A 17026-nucleotide genomic window follows, 5' to 3' on the forward strand; every position below is an offset into this window, starting at 1 on the left:
GCTAACTTTTTTTTTCCCTAGCTTCCTTCAGTGGCATGAGAACAGACTTATCAATAGTTTCTGGAACATTTTTGTATAGCTTTGTGGAATTTCCCAATAATTTTAAAGTGATGGTTAGTTTATTATTTATTTATTTTAAATTTTTTTTTTTTTTAATTCATTTTTCCAAATTATCCCCTCCCTCCCTCCACTCCCTCCCCCCGATGGCAGGTAATCCCATACATTTTACATGTGTTACAATATAACCTAGATACAATATATGTGTGTAAATACCTTTTTCTTGTTGCACATTAATTATTAGCTTCCGAAGGTATAAGTAACCTGGGTAGATAGAAAGTAGTGCTAACAATTTACATTCGCTTCCCAGTGTTCCTTCTCTGGGTATAGTTATTTCTGTCCATCATTGATCAACTGGAAGTGAGTTGGATCTTCTTTATGTTGAAGATTTCCACTTGACGGTTAGTTTATTGATAAGGGCATTTCCTACATCATTCATTATTATGGGCATTTCTCAAGCTTACAGGCTGAAAATACACTATACAATTTGGGCAAGTGCCACAAATGACAAGAAATCTAAGATAGGACTTTAATTTTAATCTAATAAGCATATACATGGGTAAACTCACCTTTACCAGTGCTGGCCCAGGCTTTGTTGAAGACACAGTGTTTGTAGAGAGGACAGGAGCTGGTGGGCGTGATGTAGGATGATCAGCAGCAAGAGGAGTTTTCAAGAATTCAGAAACTGCAGTGGATAGTGAAGTATACTGGCGAAAAAGATAGGAAAAAGAAAGATAAAAATTCTGTTTCTCAAACTTGGAACACATGAAGATACTGAAATATAAATAAGCAAATGATTTTTTTTGAGTCCATTATAAAAGGAAAGGAAGAAAAAAAATATGGTAAAATATTGTGAAATTAGAAAGGTAGGACTATCTACTTTGTTTATATATTCTTAGTTCCTTAAAGATATCTTTACTTTTCTTACAATTAATTCTAAACAATATCCTACTGAACAATTCAAGTATGCTTTTAGATACGTGGTTTTTCTGTTTAGTATTGAGACCTTGTAATTTATCTAAAAAGGATCCACACTGTGGAAATAATTACTTTAAACTAGCTGTCTTTTTGCCTTAACAAGTAAAAATAAAATGAAGTAATTATTTATAAAGTAAATTTAATATTTATAAAACTTTTAAGTGCTATGTAAATTGCTAGCTGTTGTATCATTATTAAAATAACTAATTATTTTAAATATAATCTGAAGCAGGACAGAAATCATACCATTTCTTTATATTCCCCCTTCAGCACCCAGAAAACTGTTAAGCTCTTGAGGAAAATCATCATGTTTAATACATCTTTCTATCTATTTCAGTGTCTTGGATTAAATAGTAACTCAATAAATATTTACTGAATGAATTAAAGAGCAGTTAATTTCTAAGTTTTATTTTAGACAATTTAATGTATAAGGAATTCAAATTAAAAAAAAAAAACTCATTTACAACAATGTATACATACAAACAGTGTTTGTATGTATACAATTATGAGCTACAACACATAAGAAAACAAATTATTGTTAAATGATAAAATTGCTATCATTAATACGATAGTGCCAAAATTTTGAACTGTGTCCAGCCCTATATTAATCAGTTGAGATATAACATCTTATCAGATTTCTAGATAATGAACTCTTCTATAAATACTAGCTGTTACCATACCTTTCCACTAATAACTGAAAAAAAATGACCTAATCTACAGAGTACCTTCTAATTTAAAATAAATACGAGGACAAAATATTCTATTGGGGAAAACAACATCTATACCATGAAATAAACCCATTTCAAGGAACTATAGTTATGACTGTCCCATTTGGGGTTTTCTTGGCAGCGATACAGGGGTGACTTGTCATTTCTTTCTCCAGCTCATTTTACAGATGAGGAAACTAAGGCAGATAAGATTAAATGACTTACAGGTGCACAGTTCATGACTTGAACTCAGAAAGATGAGTCTTCCTAATCCTATCCACTGGATCACCCTAGCTGCCTATACATACATTTATAGATGTAAATAAAAAATATATTTTAAGTAGATATAAAGAAATTTCAGGACAGATCAGGTACTAGTAGTTGGGTAGAAAAAGAAAAGGGATCATGTAGTTGATGTCACTTTAGCTGAGTTTTTAAAAATGATTTACAAAAATATTAGAAGACAAAGGCAAGGAGAAAGTATATCTTAAAAAAGGATCAACCTATGCAATATTGGAATAAAAATTACATTATGAATGGGAGGGGTTTCTACTTTATGCTAGAAATAAAAAGGACACTGGAGATTTTTGTGCCAGGGAAGTCTCATTGTCAGATATATGCGCAAGTAGTATTTTTTTTTTTTTTGGACAGCTATATGGAAAATATATTAAAAAGGGAGAGACTGGTGGCAGAAAGCTCAAGTTAGAGTCTATTTAATAGTTCAGGTGAACCAGGGTGATGGTCATGAAAACAGAAAGGTGGCAAATGAAAGAGATTTCATGTAGATAGAAACAAAAATGTAGCCACAATCTGCATATGGAGGGTCTGTGGTTTGGGAGGACAGCTCAGTAGAACACTAAGTGCTAGAAGGATAGATGACATTTGTGAAAACAGATCTGTACAACATCTGCATAGACATAAAAATGGAATCCATGAAACTAATTGAAAAACACAAAGGATTTACACAAAGATTTGAAGAGCCCAGGAAGAGGGCCTTATTATTGTACAGTCATAGTTAGTAGCTAAGACATAGATGACAACAAAAGAGACTAAGAAAAAAAAAATCATACTTCATATCTCAGTCACAGAGGGAGAAAGAGGCTCTTCTTTCCCAGAGATGATATGAAGAGATTTATCAAGATTTGGTAAAAATAACTGATTTTATACACTATCATATTTATGTATCACAACTGGAGGTTCTATATGTTTATATGTTTTTTTTTCTTTATATGTTTTTCTTTTCTTATTAATAGTATGTTTTATTTTTAATTATGTTTTTCTTTTCTTATTAATAGTATGTTTTATTTTTCCAAGTACATGTAAAGATAGCTTTCAACATTCATTTTTGTAAAACCACAATTGTGCATTCCAAATTTTTCTCCCTCCTTTCGTTCCCTTCCCTTGAGACAGCAAGCAACCTGATATAGTTTAAATATATGCAATCCTTTTGTTTCTCTATCAGCAATCTCTATTTCTCCTCTTCTCTCCCCAATCTTTTTTTTTCCTCCCACATTGAGAATAAAAGAAAAAAGAAGTCTAAGTTACAAACATGTAGTATACTACAGGTCAAGAAAAATAAATTTCTATATTGAGTGTGTTAAAAAAAAAAAAAAAAAAAAAGACCTTTCCTGAACTTGTCTTATCTCTCTAGCATGTTCTATTATTAGTCCTCTGATATTATGACTGGCCATTGTATGGCTCAAGATGCGTAATTCTTTCAAAATTGCCTATCTTTACCATATTGTTGTCAATATATTAAGTTGTCTACTTGGTTCTGTTCACTTCGTTTTTTATCAATTCATACAAGTCTTAACAGGGTTTCTCTGAAATCACACTATTCATATAATTTCTTATACCACAATCATATTTCATCACATTTATATACTATAACTTATTCTGAGTTATCCCTCTGATTTCCATTCATTGGATACTTCCAAAAGATCTGTATCTTTAGATTTTCATCCTTAGTTAAGAAGGTTTTTTGGCTCAACTCTGAGGTGCCACCCTCACATCCCTCACACCTATCAGATTGGTTAAGATGACAGGGAAAGAAAATGATAAATTTTGGAGGGGATGTGGAAAAAAAGTGGGACACTAATGCATTGTTGGTGGGGTTGTGAATTGATCTAGCCATTCTGGAGAGCAATTTGTAAACCATGCTCAAAGGGCTAAAAAACTTGTGCATACCCTTTGATCCAATAGTGTCTGTATCCCAAAGAGATCATAAAAGAAAAAAAGACCCACGTTCAAAAATGTTTGTAGGCAAAAAATTGGAAAATGAGTGGATGCCCATCAATTGGGGAATAGTTGAATTAAATTATGCTATATGAATATACACAACTATTGTTATATAAGAAATGATGAAGAGGCTGATTTCAGAAAGAGCTGTTAAGACTTAAATGAATTGATAAAGAAAAACATCATATAGCAACAGCAAGACTATGTGATAATCAACTATGAGACACTTAGCTCTTCTCAGCTATTCAGTAATCTAAGGCAATTCCAATAAAATGCGGATGGAAAATATTATGGGTTTCCATAATATGTGAATGTGGATTGAAGCATATTTTCACCTTTTCTTTCTTCTTTTTCCCTTCTGATTTTTCTTTCCCAACATGACTCATGTGGATATATATTAAAAATTAATAAATATTTACAACTTACATCAGATTGCTTGCTAGCAGAGGGGGAAGAAGGGAAGGGAGGAAGTAAGGATGGAAAAGAGAAAAAAAACTGGAACTAAAAATCTTTCAGTAAATGAATACTGAAAACCATCTCTACATGTAATTGTAAAAATAATATTTAAAAAAATTATATTATTAAAATACATCTTTTTAAAAATGTGAAAAAGAATTTATTTTGTTTAGGATTAAATCCTCCTTTTAAATTTTCCTTTCTCCTATTTTTGCCATTGAGTGAAATTTGCTTTCTGAACCCAACTGCATCATGTTTTTTTTTTGATCACAATCAGGATCAAGTGTCACCCGCTTCCCTCATTTGTTTGTATTGCTGATTAATTACCCTGATTATGTGAAACAATTTCCCCTAATGTCTCTTTCCCTTTCTCCTATTCTAAGTGTATTTTTCTTCCCTTTCTATTCTTAAGACCATCAAGACATAATAAAACCATTCGTAGAGCTTGTCCAATAGACTCCCTCTCTCTGACCACTGACAGGGATTAGGTACAGTGAAAACTGAGAAAATTAAATTGATTGTGTCATTTTTTATGGATCCTCTTTATAATTATAATTAACTGATTTTGTCTTATAATTGTTTAAGCTATAATTCTTTGGCCTATAATAAGATAAGTTTCGAAATCCACTTCTGCTAATCACCATTCTATTCTTGCCTCAAGGAAGTCTGCTATCCTTGAAGCTTGCAGTTGGACACCAGGGAGTCTAGTTCACTATCTCTAATAATGGAGATGGATGCAAAACATTTTTTTAGTCAGAGGAGTTCAGTTATTCCTCTGATTTAATAAAAAGAAAATTTATTATCCTCATAACTTCAGCTCCTGAAAAACTCCATATCATTTTTGAAGACCTATAAGCTAGTCTGACCTGATACATTCCTACAAGATATATTGTTCATCCTTGTCTATCCTTGCTCAATTAAACAGAATTTTATCTTCCTTCTATAAGTCAGGAAGTCTGCTATTTTTGGCCCATTATCAATGGCTTCAGGATTCAGAGGGGTCCCATGGGTATGTGAGCCCACATTTTTAATATAACTGGTCATGTTGTCCTCATCTCTCCTGAAGCTGCTATGGGTTTTTACCTACCACCTAATAATAATACAGAATAGCTTTATTGGTGGGATTCTTGGCTTACTCTTTTAATCTTCTTGTTGACTTTCAATTTGATATAAGGGCCAGACTCTGCTAATTTCTAGTCCTGTTGCTGTTTCCTTGGATTATTCAGTGTTGGACCCCATGGAAAACTTAGGCTGGAGATCTGCAAGCTTTCAGTTCTCCCAGTGAGAGGGAACTCCTCATCCTGCTTCCTGCTACTCTGACATCTTGGTTCTATCTTTCCTACAGAAAGATACCCCTCATTTATACATAAGATGAAAGCTCACAATTTAAGTACTCTTGCCTATGGTTCATACCACTAGTATTTGGAAATGGGATATGAACCCAGGTTTTTGTAGAAAATGAATCTAGTATGATCTCCATTATGCCAATAATCTCTTTTGATAATATTATTGATATTTAGATAGTGCTTGAAAATTTTTAATGCATTTAATGTATGTTATTTCATTTGATCCAAACCTCTGCAGCATCTGACAATGTTGACAATCCTCTCCCATTTCTTCAATTGTGTCCTACTCTGTGTATACATATATCTCAAGACTCTATTACATTTGCCTTTTATTGTGCTTTACACAGTGCCTGATATATAGCAGATATTTAATAAAATTTTGTTTATTATCCTGGGTTTCCTGTTTTCTCTATTTAATCTGTTTCTTGGTGATCTCATCAGCTTGCATCAATTCATCTATCTTTACTTTGCAGAATGACTTTGAGACATACATATCCATTCTCATCTCTCATTTCATAACTCCAACTTCCTTTTAGTTACTTGGATGTTTTGTAAGTATCTCAAATATTTTCAAATCAGAACTCATTACTTTCCTCCAAAATTACTCTTCCTCCTAATTTTCCTTTTTTGATTAGAAGGATATCTCAGAAAAACATCCTTCATTCTTCAGTCACATTCATCCTCATATGCAAGCTGTTGATATGTTTTGTCAACTTCACTTCTACAACATGTCTCGCATCCCCTTTATTCATTTCACATAACCATTATCCTAATTTAAGTCTCCTTGTCCCCTTGCTTTTGGACAATAGATCAGCCTCTTAACTAATCTCCCTGCAGTCTATCTTTGTCCTTTCTACTATATCCTAAAGCACAGGTATAACCATATCACTCCTCTGTTCAACAAACTTTTAGGGCTATAATCTGTAGAATAAAATGCAATTTACTTTTAGTAAACAAAACAAAAAACTTGTAATCATGTTTGAAGGTGTTTTTCCCAAGGTAGATTGTTCATTATTTACCTTCATGATCTATGGTTTAGTTAAACTGGGCTATTTTTTGCTTTTCCCACATACCACATTTTCTCTATGCTTTACAAAAGCTATTTTCCACTTTTGGAACGTACTCATAGGAAGCTCAATCTCTTACAACCACCATCTCCCTTTAAAACTCACAGTTTATGTGACATTTCCTGATTCCATTGACATTAATATGCTGTATCTCTCTCCATTTAAAATTTTTATGTGTTTCAGAATATACGAAAATATCTGAGATTACATTACAGTAATTAAAAAGTGTAAGTCAAATAAAAATCTTCTCTAGATAAAAAAGTTGTCAATAAGTCAAAATTTTACAAACACTAAAGCCAAATGTTTTTGAATTTTCATAATGTGCTTTACACATTGTATCAATTGGAACATGGTTTTTATAACAATTCAAAATCTTTTCCCACAATGACCAGACAACATAAAAAAATTTTTTTTCTTCAATGATCTTAATTTTCATTTACTTTAACAACATTTTAGAAGAAAATGTTAGAAACATCATTATTTAATTGACTGGCATTTGTTTTTAAAAAAATCTCATCAAAAGCTTTATGAACCTTACTGAATTTTCCTTTAGAAATCATTATTGGAATGCTCCAGAGAGGTATGACAAAGATCTTTTTATTTAGTCTTGAAAACAACTACAGGAAAAGAAAATACCAGAGAAAATGTCTGGATTAATTTAATTATTCTGTAAGACTGGCTTTATCTTTCAGGTGTCTGCACATGTTTCCAGTGGAAGAACATGTGCCATATTTTCTAAGCAGCAATAATTTTCCTCTGGCAAATGATCTTGAGAATCTGAACTTAAAGAAAAAATCTGTACTCAAGGAACTTTTACTCTTTCTTTTGTTACCAATTTCCAGGCAAATAAAATAAATGAAAGCAAATGCATAGACCAAATAATTAGATTTTGTGTGAGTGTTGTGTGTGCGTGATAAAAAACACATTTAACATAAAATATGGAGATTTTTTTCAACTAGCTAACACTATTTTGAAATATATCAGACCACACTGATTTATCATTTGTAGTTCTACTGTTAAACTTTTCAGCTAATTAAAAAAAAATTATTGGACACATTAATATCCTAAAACATGAAAATAATCCATAGCAAGTGGCAAAGAACAAAAAATTTTTAAAAATCAATATGAAATTTTATTTGAAAAATATACTATTCTACCTACCCAAAATTTCTACACAACAAAATGTGCAAAGAAAATCTGCCAAGTCTCAGAATAGTAATAGATATATTAATTTAGAAATTTTCCTAAAAGAAATCAATATTGTCAGGAAAAGATTAAAAAAAAAGAAAAGAAAAGAAAAGAAAAAGATATTTAAGTGGAATTACAGGGGAAAAAATAACATAACAGACATTTAAAAATAAAAAGCACGAAAATGAATAAAACCATTGCTATTTCTAGGCTGTAATAGGCTATGACATAAAATATATAATAATATTCAGGACAAATTTGGGGTATATCATAGCAAATGTCTATTTTATTTGGAATAAATCCACTTTATCAAAAGTTTTTTTCAGCTGGCACTTGTAATATCTAAAAGAAATACTTTTTTTTTTCCTTTTCTCCTGAGGCTGGGGTTAAGTGACTTGCCCAGGGTCACACAGCTAGGAAGTGTTAAGTGTCTGAGACCAGATTTGAACTCGGGTCCTCCTGAATTCAAGGCCACTTAGCTACCCCTAAAAGAAATACTTGTTTAAATTATGAGAAACTATTTTAGCGGTAGGCCACCTTACTAAGTAGATCTCTGGCAGATAATCTGTTAAAAACCAGTTGTCATTCTTTTGGTTATGTGAGGAAATAGGGTATATATCAACAAAAATTCCATCATCACTTCCTAGGAAAACATAGTATGTCAGACTCTTGGTAGTTTCATTTTCATAAGTGAAGGAAAGCACTAAAGGTCATAGAATTTTATAATTGGAAGGTACTTTATTCCTTCTATCCACTATCTTCTTCCTATAAGTAAAGATTTCAAACTCATCCCATGTGTTCAATGCCAATTCTTATTTATTCTTCCTTCATATCTTTTTCTTCACTCATACAGTCATAAAACTAGTTCAGGTTTTGTAGTGATCTTCACTATCACCTAAAACTTGTATTACTGTAATTGTTTCCTAACTACTCTTTCTGATGCCTCTTCTCCACTTCCCTGTTGCAGTCAATTCAATATTCCACTGTCAGTAATTTCCTTTATGTGGAGATCTGGACATATTACACCTCTACACTGATTCTCTACTGAAGATTAAATGAAGTTCAGACTCTTTAACCATGCTTTAAAACATTGGTACTACCAACTTTATTTCATACTGATTCTGTTTAATATATACTAGTCAAAGAGGACTACTTCATTATCTCTGAATAAGCCCTACAATTTTTCATTTTACTTTATTTATTGCTGTTGTTCTCTACCCTTGGAATACTTTTTTTCTTATTCCCTTTCCCTACCTGTTGAAATCTTGACCATCCTCTGAAAGCCCTGACCCAATACTTCCTTCACTAAGTCTTCCTTGATTCCTGAAGTCTGTAACGATCTTTCTTTCCTAAATCTCAATAATACTTTGTATTTCCCTTCTAGCATTTATGTATTATTATGTAGATAGTTTTCCTGTCTCCCTATTAGATCATAAATTTACATAAAACAAAACAGAAAAATGATGAAAAAGAAAAAAAAACAATAAAAAAACAAAACTACTATGCTTCAATCTGCATTGAGACTCCATACTTCTTTCTCTGGATGTAGATAGCATTTTACATTATGAGGCTTTTGAAATTGTCTTTGATTACTGTGTTGCTGAGAAGATCTAAGTCTATCAAAGCTGCATGTCACACAATGTTGTTACTGTGCGCAATATTTTCCTAATTCTTCTCACTTCATCTAAGTCTTTTTAGGTTTTTCTGAAATCCACTTGTGCAATTATCTTCTAATGGTCTCTCTGTTTCAAATCTCTTCCCTCCAATCCATAGTCCACACTTAAATGATTAAATATTTTTTCTAAAGCACAGGTCTGATGTATGTCATCTAAGGAACTCTAGTAGCTACCTATTATTCTCCAGGATCAAATATAAACTCTCTGATATTTAGAACTCTTCATAATCTGCCTCTTATTATCTTTTCAACTTTCCTATATTTTTAACCAAAAAATTAATTTCAATTTTATTTTCAGTCTTCAATTATAACTGGAACAAGCTTTAGACTTAATCTGCTTAGTCAGAGAACAGAACTAAAAGCAATGGATAGAAATATCAGATGCACACATAGGCTGATGTAAGGAACAACTTGGAGCTGTCCAAAAGTTGAGAAGGTTAGTTTTGTAAGTCTTCATGTCACATTTTAGGATGACAATTTGTGGTTACACTATGGAGGACAAACGAGGTCCCTCCAATGAATTTCTATGAAACAGTTATGAATGTATTTGTGTTCTTTTTCAGTGGTCAACATCAAAGAATGGAAACTTAAACAGCTGCCAATCTCCTGGCAGAAGCAGAGCCAGCAAGAGTTAGGGCTTCTATGTTATGGATGGCTGCTCAAATCACACACAGCTTTTTGTTTTTCTAAGAAGTTGCTCAAAAAATCAAATAGATATATGTGATATACATGTTCTTCGAGGCTTGGACAACCCACTTTCCAGCTGTACTTTGATCATAATGTAAAAGAGAAATATTAAAAAGTACAGTTTTTTCTTGTAGACCTCAGCTTCTTCTGTAGGTCACAATCCCATATAGGGTAACTTAATATGGGAGTTGTGAAATTATGATTTATTAAATGTTTGTTTGGTATACCTATTTTATGTATCTATATACTCGAGGTCATGTTAAAAACTTCTCTTGGAAACGCTTAAGAAGCCCTGTGGTAGACTATTTGAGAAGCCCATTTGGAAAAAGATTTTTGCTATCTTAGTTTATTTATAAGAAGGGTGGGGTTCCTCATAGTCAAATAATTAGCTCTAGAATCTTGTGAAAAGGAAGTAGGAGTGACAGGAAGCTTCTTTTTTTTAGACACTACCAATAGATTTTTTTTTTTCTCTATGTTCTATAGTGTAAGGAATGTTAGGTGTTTTAGTCATTTATTTCTTTGCCCTAGAAGGCCTATGCAGTCTAAAAAAGACATAAGACTTCTTGAATTATTGCCACTTTACCATCCAACAAAATGTTTCTGAATGAAATTTTTAATGACTTAAAAGGAATTCTTTGGCATGGGCTTGACTGCTATTTAATAGGTATAAATGAAGTCTAAGACAAGGGGAATTAGAAAAAAAAAGTGCCTAAATTAGTGGTCTATATAACCAGAAATGGTAATTATTTTAAATTGGAGCCAATATGGACTAGGATGCATATGCACAATTAAGAAATTTAACTCGCCTTTAAAAACAAGTTAAAATGAAGACATTCACTGTGTAAGTTATCTTGATCAATTTCTACTTTCTGTATAAACTGAAGAGTGTCACCATACACACAAAATGCCACTTTAGAACAAAGGAAAAAAAAAAAACTTTTAACCATGCCCACTTAACATAAATTGCTTAATAGCTTTATATCAAACCCTATTGCAGAGTACAATCAGAATTATTTTTCATACATATAACTTCCTCCCCTTTCCAGAGATCTTATTTTACAAGTGTGTGTATTGGACGTCTCTAGTGCACCTAAGGCAAACATGGTGCCATTTTATCATCTCTGTCTCCTCTCTTTTCTGAAGTTTAAGTAATTAGTGATTAAAAAGTACTCTGTGATATCATACTTTTTCCCCTTTATACTTCTGCCAAATCTCAATGTAACATTTATTTTCTAAATATTAAGATGTAACTACTGGAGGAATGTACCTATTGCATATATAGCACTTAAGGAAAGAATATGAAACCCTCATCTCTTAATGTAGTAAAATATAGTTTATAACATATGCAGGCAGATACTTTATAGTGAAAGATATGGATGAAGTATGAGGAAAAATGATTTGAATAACCTTAAATAAGATTAATAAAGAAAAAACAAAATGTATTACTACTTGTAATACATACAAATATCCCAAAGATTAATGATAAAGTATTTCTCTACAAAGTTAGTTTAAAATAAAATAGATCCTAAATAGGAATATTTTTCCTTTTCCTCATGATACTATATAAAGGATTTTAAAAAAAAATTATAGATTTTACTTATCAATTATTTGCAATGTAAACAATTCATCAAAGAAACCATACATACCCAGAACTGAGTTTGAAAACTACAAGAAAGATTCATCATTTAAGTAAGTGTTAAGTAAACAAGCACAGAAGTTATCTTATGATTAAAACAATATGAATGTCCATTTTTTTGAGGGAATATCTTCAACATAATGATACTATGTGAATTTTTTCCCCCAGAGACCTCTAGTTCATGTATCTTGAATAAGAGACACACCAGTAACCACACAGCACAGAGAAAGAACATGGATAACATGATATCCAAGAGAATTTGGTAATGAAGATAACAGTACAACCTGTTGCCAAAATCGCTACTTAAATTTAGAAAAGACACAGGTATTATTTATATGCACAAAGATTATGCAATACTTATTCTTTTTGAAAAAACATACATTTTAATAGCCCATTGGGTAGGAATGAGTTGGATAATTCATGAAAATATACAGGAAAGAGGAGAATATTATTCTTCTAGAATGAGAATTTTTAAGGTCACTTTCTAAATGGCTGAGTTGATAAAGAATTAATTTTATTACTAAAAATGATAGCCAGACAACATTCACTACTATCTGATAGCCTAATTCAGATTAGGCAAAAATCTGGCAAAATGAAAGGATGAAACACTAAAAGGAATAAATAACACAACTGTTAATTTTATTTGCATACGTGACCTTTTTTGAAACCCATTTTTGCAGTTCAAAATGAAGGACAATAAATATGCTAAGAATGCCCTGCACTCCCTCTGGGTTCATCAGAAACATTAGTCTTTTCTTGGTTCCTCCTTCTCGTACTTCCAGTGCAAGAGGAAGGTCACAAATAAGCTTGTTCATACTACAAAGCAAATCTTTATTAAAGAAACTTGGATTTCAGCTATTGTCATTTGTCTTTTACTAAATGCATGCTGGAGAGGAGTTTCTATTCTTAAATGAAATGAAGAGCAAAAGTTGGTCTTTTTTCTTTTAGCTCATTATTTAAAGGGTCCCTGTCATATTCTTATTCTCTGTGTCTCTCATGTCATATCTGATAAACAATTACTGACTGATTGCATGGGAAGATATAGTAGATTTTCTGGTAGTTTTGACTTCAGAAATCATACCTGAGTTGGAGTGTTTGTGGTGATAGGAGATGGCGATTCACTGATTTTTGGCTCACTTGGGGATGCTGCTGAACCCTGAGACTCCTGGCTGGCTGGCTGGTCTGGAGATAAAGCATCACTGCTGTCTTCATCAAATGAGAAATCACCCTGAGTTTGGGGATAGTCTTCTTGTCCAACCCCTATAGGAAGAAATGACTTTGGTGTTCTCAGTTACCAAAAGCTAAATTATCTAATGAAAAAGGTAAAAAATGGAACTTTCACTGCCTGTTATAACAGTCCAAAAAACCTCATTTAAAAAATACACGTGCTTATTTTTAGATTTCAGCCATTCATGTCCACATAATCTACGAAACCATAATAAACCCTCCTTTTAGATTTAATTATTAGTTTTACAAGTAGTATTTAACTTACTTTTAAAGTAAGATTTGGCAAAAAGATGATTTAAATTTTTATGCAAAAATGGTAATATATATTCCTTGATTTTTGGAAATATGGCATTTTATAAATGAGATTATTTTAAATAGCTAAATAAACAGTAACAAATGACTAGTCAATTATTTTGTTTAGATGTATTAAAAAGTCTCCATAAGAAAAACAAATGAGTCTTTGTGCTATAGTAATGCAATTTGGGAAAGCTATGTTTTCTTTTGATAGAGAGCCATCTGCTGTTCAAATTCTCTCATGTATAATACCAAAAAACCCTTCATCTTTTTGGGGAGTAAATGAGTGATTTAAGAAAACATAAAAAATTTAAAAAACAATTAAATTTTAAATTTAACATGTAAAGTATTTGCTATGGACAATGGATGGTGAGTGTTTTGGCATTCAAAGTTAGTTCAAATGCTTATTAGATCTATGACCTGGGCAAGTCACAATATCTATTTGCCTCAGTTTTGTTATCTGTAAAATGGTATTGGTAATAACAGCATATACCCCTCAGTGTCATGAGAATCAAATGAGATAATATGTAAAAGCACTTACCACAATGTGTGGCAAATAATAGGTGTGGTATAATTTATTATTATTATTATCATTAACATGTCTGCTTGCTACTTGTGTAATATGAAATGAACTAAGTTTGTAACAGTGATTAGATAGAAGTTATTTTTGTAATAATGTAGAGGAAAAAGTAATAATTGGAAATGTTAGTGGAGAGATAACCAGTGAAATTAAAATAGAATGTTACTGGTTGTCTGTTTAAATGTTTTTTCAAAAACTCTTTCCCCTACAGTAATATGCATTTTCAGTCTTGCCTATAATTGCTTCCTTAACACAGGAATCTACGGGAAGTATGTTCTTTTCTACTAGTTCCATTGGACCCGGTCTTTGAGCAATCTTCTCATTCAGATCATCTGCCAGCCGAGCTCTCTTCAGTTTCATCTGTGTAGCCTGCAGGGAAGGCTCTGCAAATGTTTCTAAAAGAGGAAAGATAACTTTGATCATTACTTAATAAACTATAATTATGATATTACTTCAGACCATCATAGTTAACTTAAATCCAATTTTTAAAAGTTATAAATATTTTTATGGAGATGACAATAAAAATAGTCTACAATTAACAGTCTACCAGTTTATGTTATGTTTTTATATTAATTTCTCCACGACCTCAAATTAATATGAATTTGAATGATCATTTATTATGGGAAGTAAAAATTCATATTACTGAAAAGAATAGAGAATCTCTCAATTTTCTAGGCTATTCCTTAGATGGATAAAATATTATAAATATATAATCACAGCCTGAGAAAAGTGGATTCTCAACTTTAATGCCACCAAAAGGAGTCTCTGGGTTTTTTGGTTTGTTGTCCTTTGGGATGTAAAATTTTTTTTTTATTGTTTTTAACTTTTTTTCCCCTGAGGCTGGGGTTATTAAGTGACCTGCCTAGGGCCACACAGCTAGGAAGTGTTAAGTGTCTGAGACCAGAGTTGAACTCGGGTCCTCCTGAATTCAAGGCTGGTGCTCTATCCACTGCACCACCTAGCCGCCCCTGATACATATATTTTGATATGGCAGGTACTGTTGTTTTTGGTTTACTTGAAAATTATGACACTTAGATGGTTTGCAAAATTCACAATGAATGTGAATAAATGAGACAGTTAACATTTTATAATTATTAATCAATCATCAATCATTCAAGGAAAAATAATATAACAATTTATATGGGGTTTTTATTCTTCCTCTCTGTCTGTGACTACTTTGGATTATAAACATACCTAAAGAATTAGAGGAAAAGAAAGGAGATGAAAATTAATCCATATTTATTTCTGACTGTCCCTGAATGATACATCTCAAATGAATGGTTCATATTTCCTCCTGAACTTAAGAGCAATAAGAACATCTTGTGTTTGTCACAGATATTTGTATTACAAAACAATTATAGTACTATGAAAGTTATACCTGTATTATAGAAAATCATTTATAATACCCTTAATTTTTCCACTTGAAAAATGTAAAAGCATTTACACATTTGTTGCTTGACTTTTGTTTTTTCCATTTCCTATTGCTTATTTATATTTTTAATCAAAGTTTTGTCTTGTCATAAAAATGTAAAATTCAATATGATATGTGTTTGCCAAAAATTCAAAGTTAGAAGGTGTTACCTTTTTAAGAAATCTTGGAAGATTATACATAGCAAGGGCAGGAAAACCAAAATGTGCCAAACCATCCTATGGGTGACTTAAAATGCTATTTCCTTGAGTTTATTATTATTAGGATGGGAGGTAGGAGAAAATATGGCATCTAGGATTCTCATTTACCAGTGTCATCATACCATTCCCTTTCCTTGCCCAAGTATTAAAAATATTTCTTCAAGGAAACTGGTTCTCTCAACTTATAGTCTTCAAATAGAAACTAATAATGTCAAAGAAAAATGTTGACTTCTCCTTTAATAATGCTGCAAGATAAATTACTCTATGATTCCTTAAAGACTTTAAATATAGAACATGTCTCATTATAAACATATTGATGCCATTTTTTCTTCTCTGGGGTACACTAGACCTCAGTTATTCAAATTCAGAAACCTATTTATAATTTCATGGCTTGTTTCCTTCTGCTTAATGATTTTTAAAAAATTATGGATGGCAAGTTCTTTTTCCATAGTTAAAAAAAATCCCAATTTGGAAAAAAGTCCTATTCAAGCTATTAATGGTTGATGCCTCAATTATGATAGAAAATTTTGAAAAAAGAGGAAATAATTCTCGTCAGTAAGTGAAGGCAAAAGTAGGGGCTTTCAGGAGAGTTCATGACATTAATAGTATGTGTCTTTAACTAATTGATTATGATTTGCCAGTCAAGTTTTAAAACTCTAAAGCTGTTTACATAGATCTCTTCCCAAGACTTATAAACATTTCACTTATGGAAAGTTAAAAATAGTTTATATATTTAATATGTATAGGATGCCTGCCATCTAGGGGAGGGGGGGAGGGAAAAAGGGGAAAATTCGCAACAGAATGGAGTGCAAAGGTACTGTCAAAAAAAAAGTTATAATTATAAAATTAATAAATTTTTTTTTAAAAAATAGTTTATTCTAAAAAATGTTAATGACTTCAGCTTATTTTATGACTAGATTAATGGCCTGGAATAAGAGCAACGCTTAGGATATAACTAAAGTTAGGATAACTCCTCTGGTGTTGAGAGGAATGCTTTTTTCTCCCTCTTTAAGTTAACTATAACTTCATCTATAGTTTGATTCTGGAAATCTTCAAAACAGTTTATAAGAAGAAATAACTACATAATAGGATTTTTTTTAGAACTCAAAAAGGCTTTTTAAGTACTTTGAACAGTGCAAAAGAGAAACCTACAGTGACAGTGGTAGGACTAAGTTTGTTGATTTAAAAAAAAATTAATAACAATTGAAATTAGTGAGTTTTCTGCTTTTATTCAATTCTGTAGCTCTTGAAGTTGCTAAAA

The 17026-nt window shown here is 31.7% G+C and overlaps 1 protein-coding gene across 8 annotated transcripts in view; it reads right to left on the minus strand.

The window, feature by feature from the left end:
• MRTFB (myocardin related transcription factor B) overlaps positions 1-17026 on the minus strand; it is a 241725-nt gene that overhangs the window by 42427 nt on the left and 182272 nt on the right. For all 8 annotated transcript variants that reach the window (XM_074280577.1, XM_074280579.1, XM_074280573.1 and 5 more), the window contains 3 exons: positions 14370-14531; positions 13117-13295; positions 627-764 (listed from right to left, as the gene is read on the minus strand). In XM_074280577.1, coding sequence (XP_074136678.1) covers positions 627-764; positions 13117-13295; positions 14370-14531 — 479 coding nt within the window. The remainder of the gene's footprint in view (positions 1-626; positions 765-13116; positions 13296-14369; positions 14532-17026) is intronic.

Source organism: Sminthopsis crassicaudata, chromosome 1 (genome assembly GCF_048593235.1).
Source record: "Sminthopsis crassicaudata isolate SCR6 chromosome 1, ASM4859323v1, whole genome shotgun sequence".
NCBI lineage: Eukaryota > Metazoa > Chordata > Mammalia > Dasyuromorphia > Dasyuridae > Sminthopsis > Sminthopsis crassicaudata.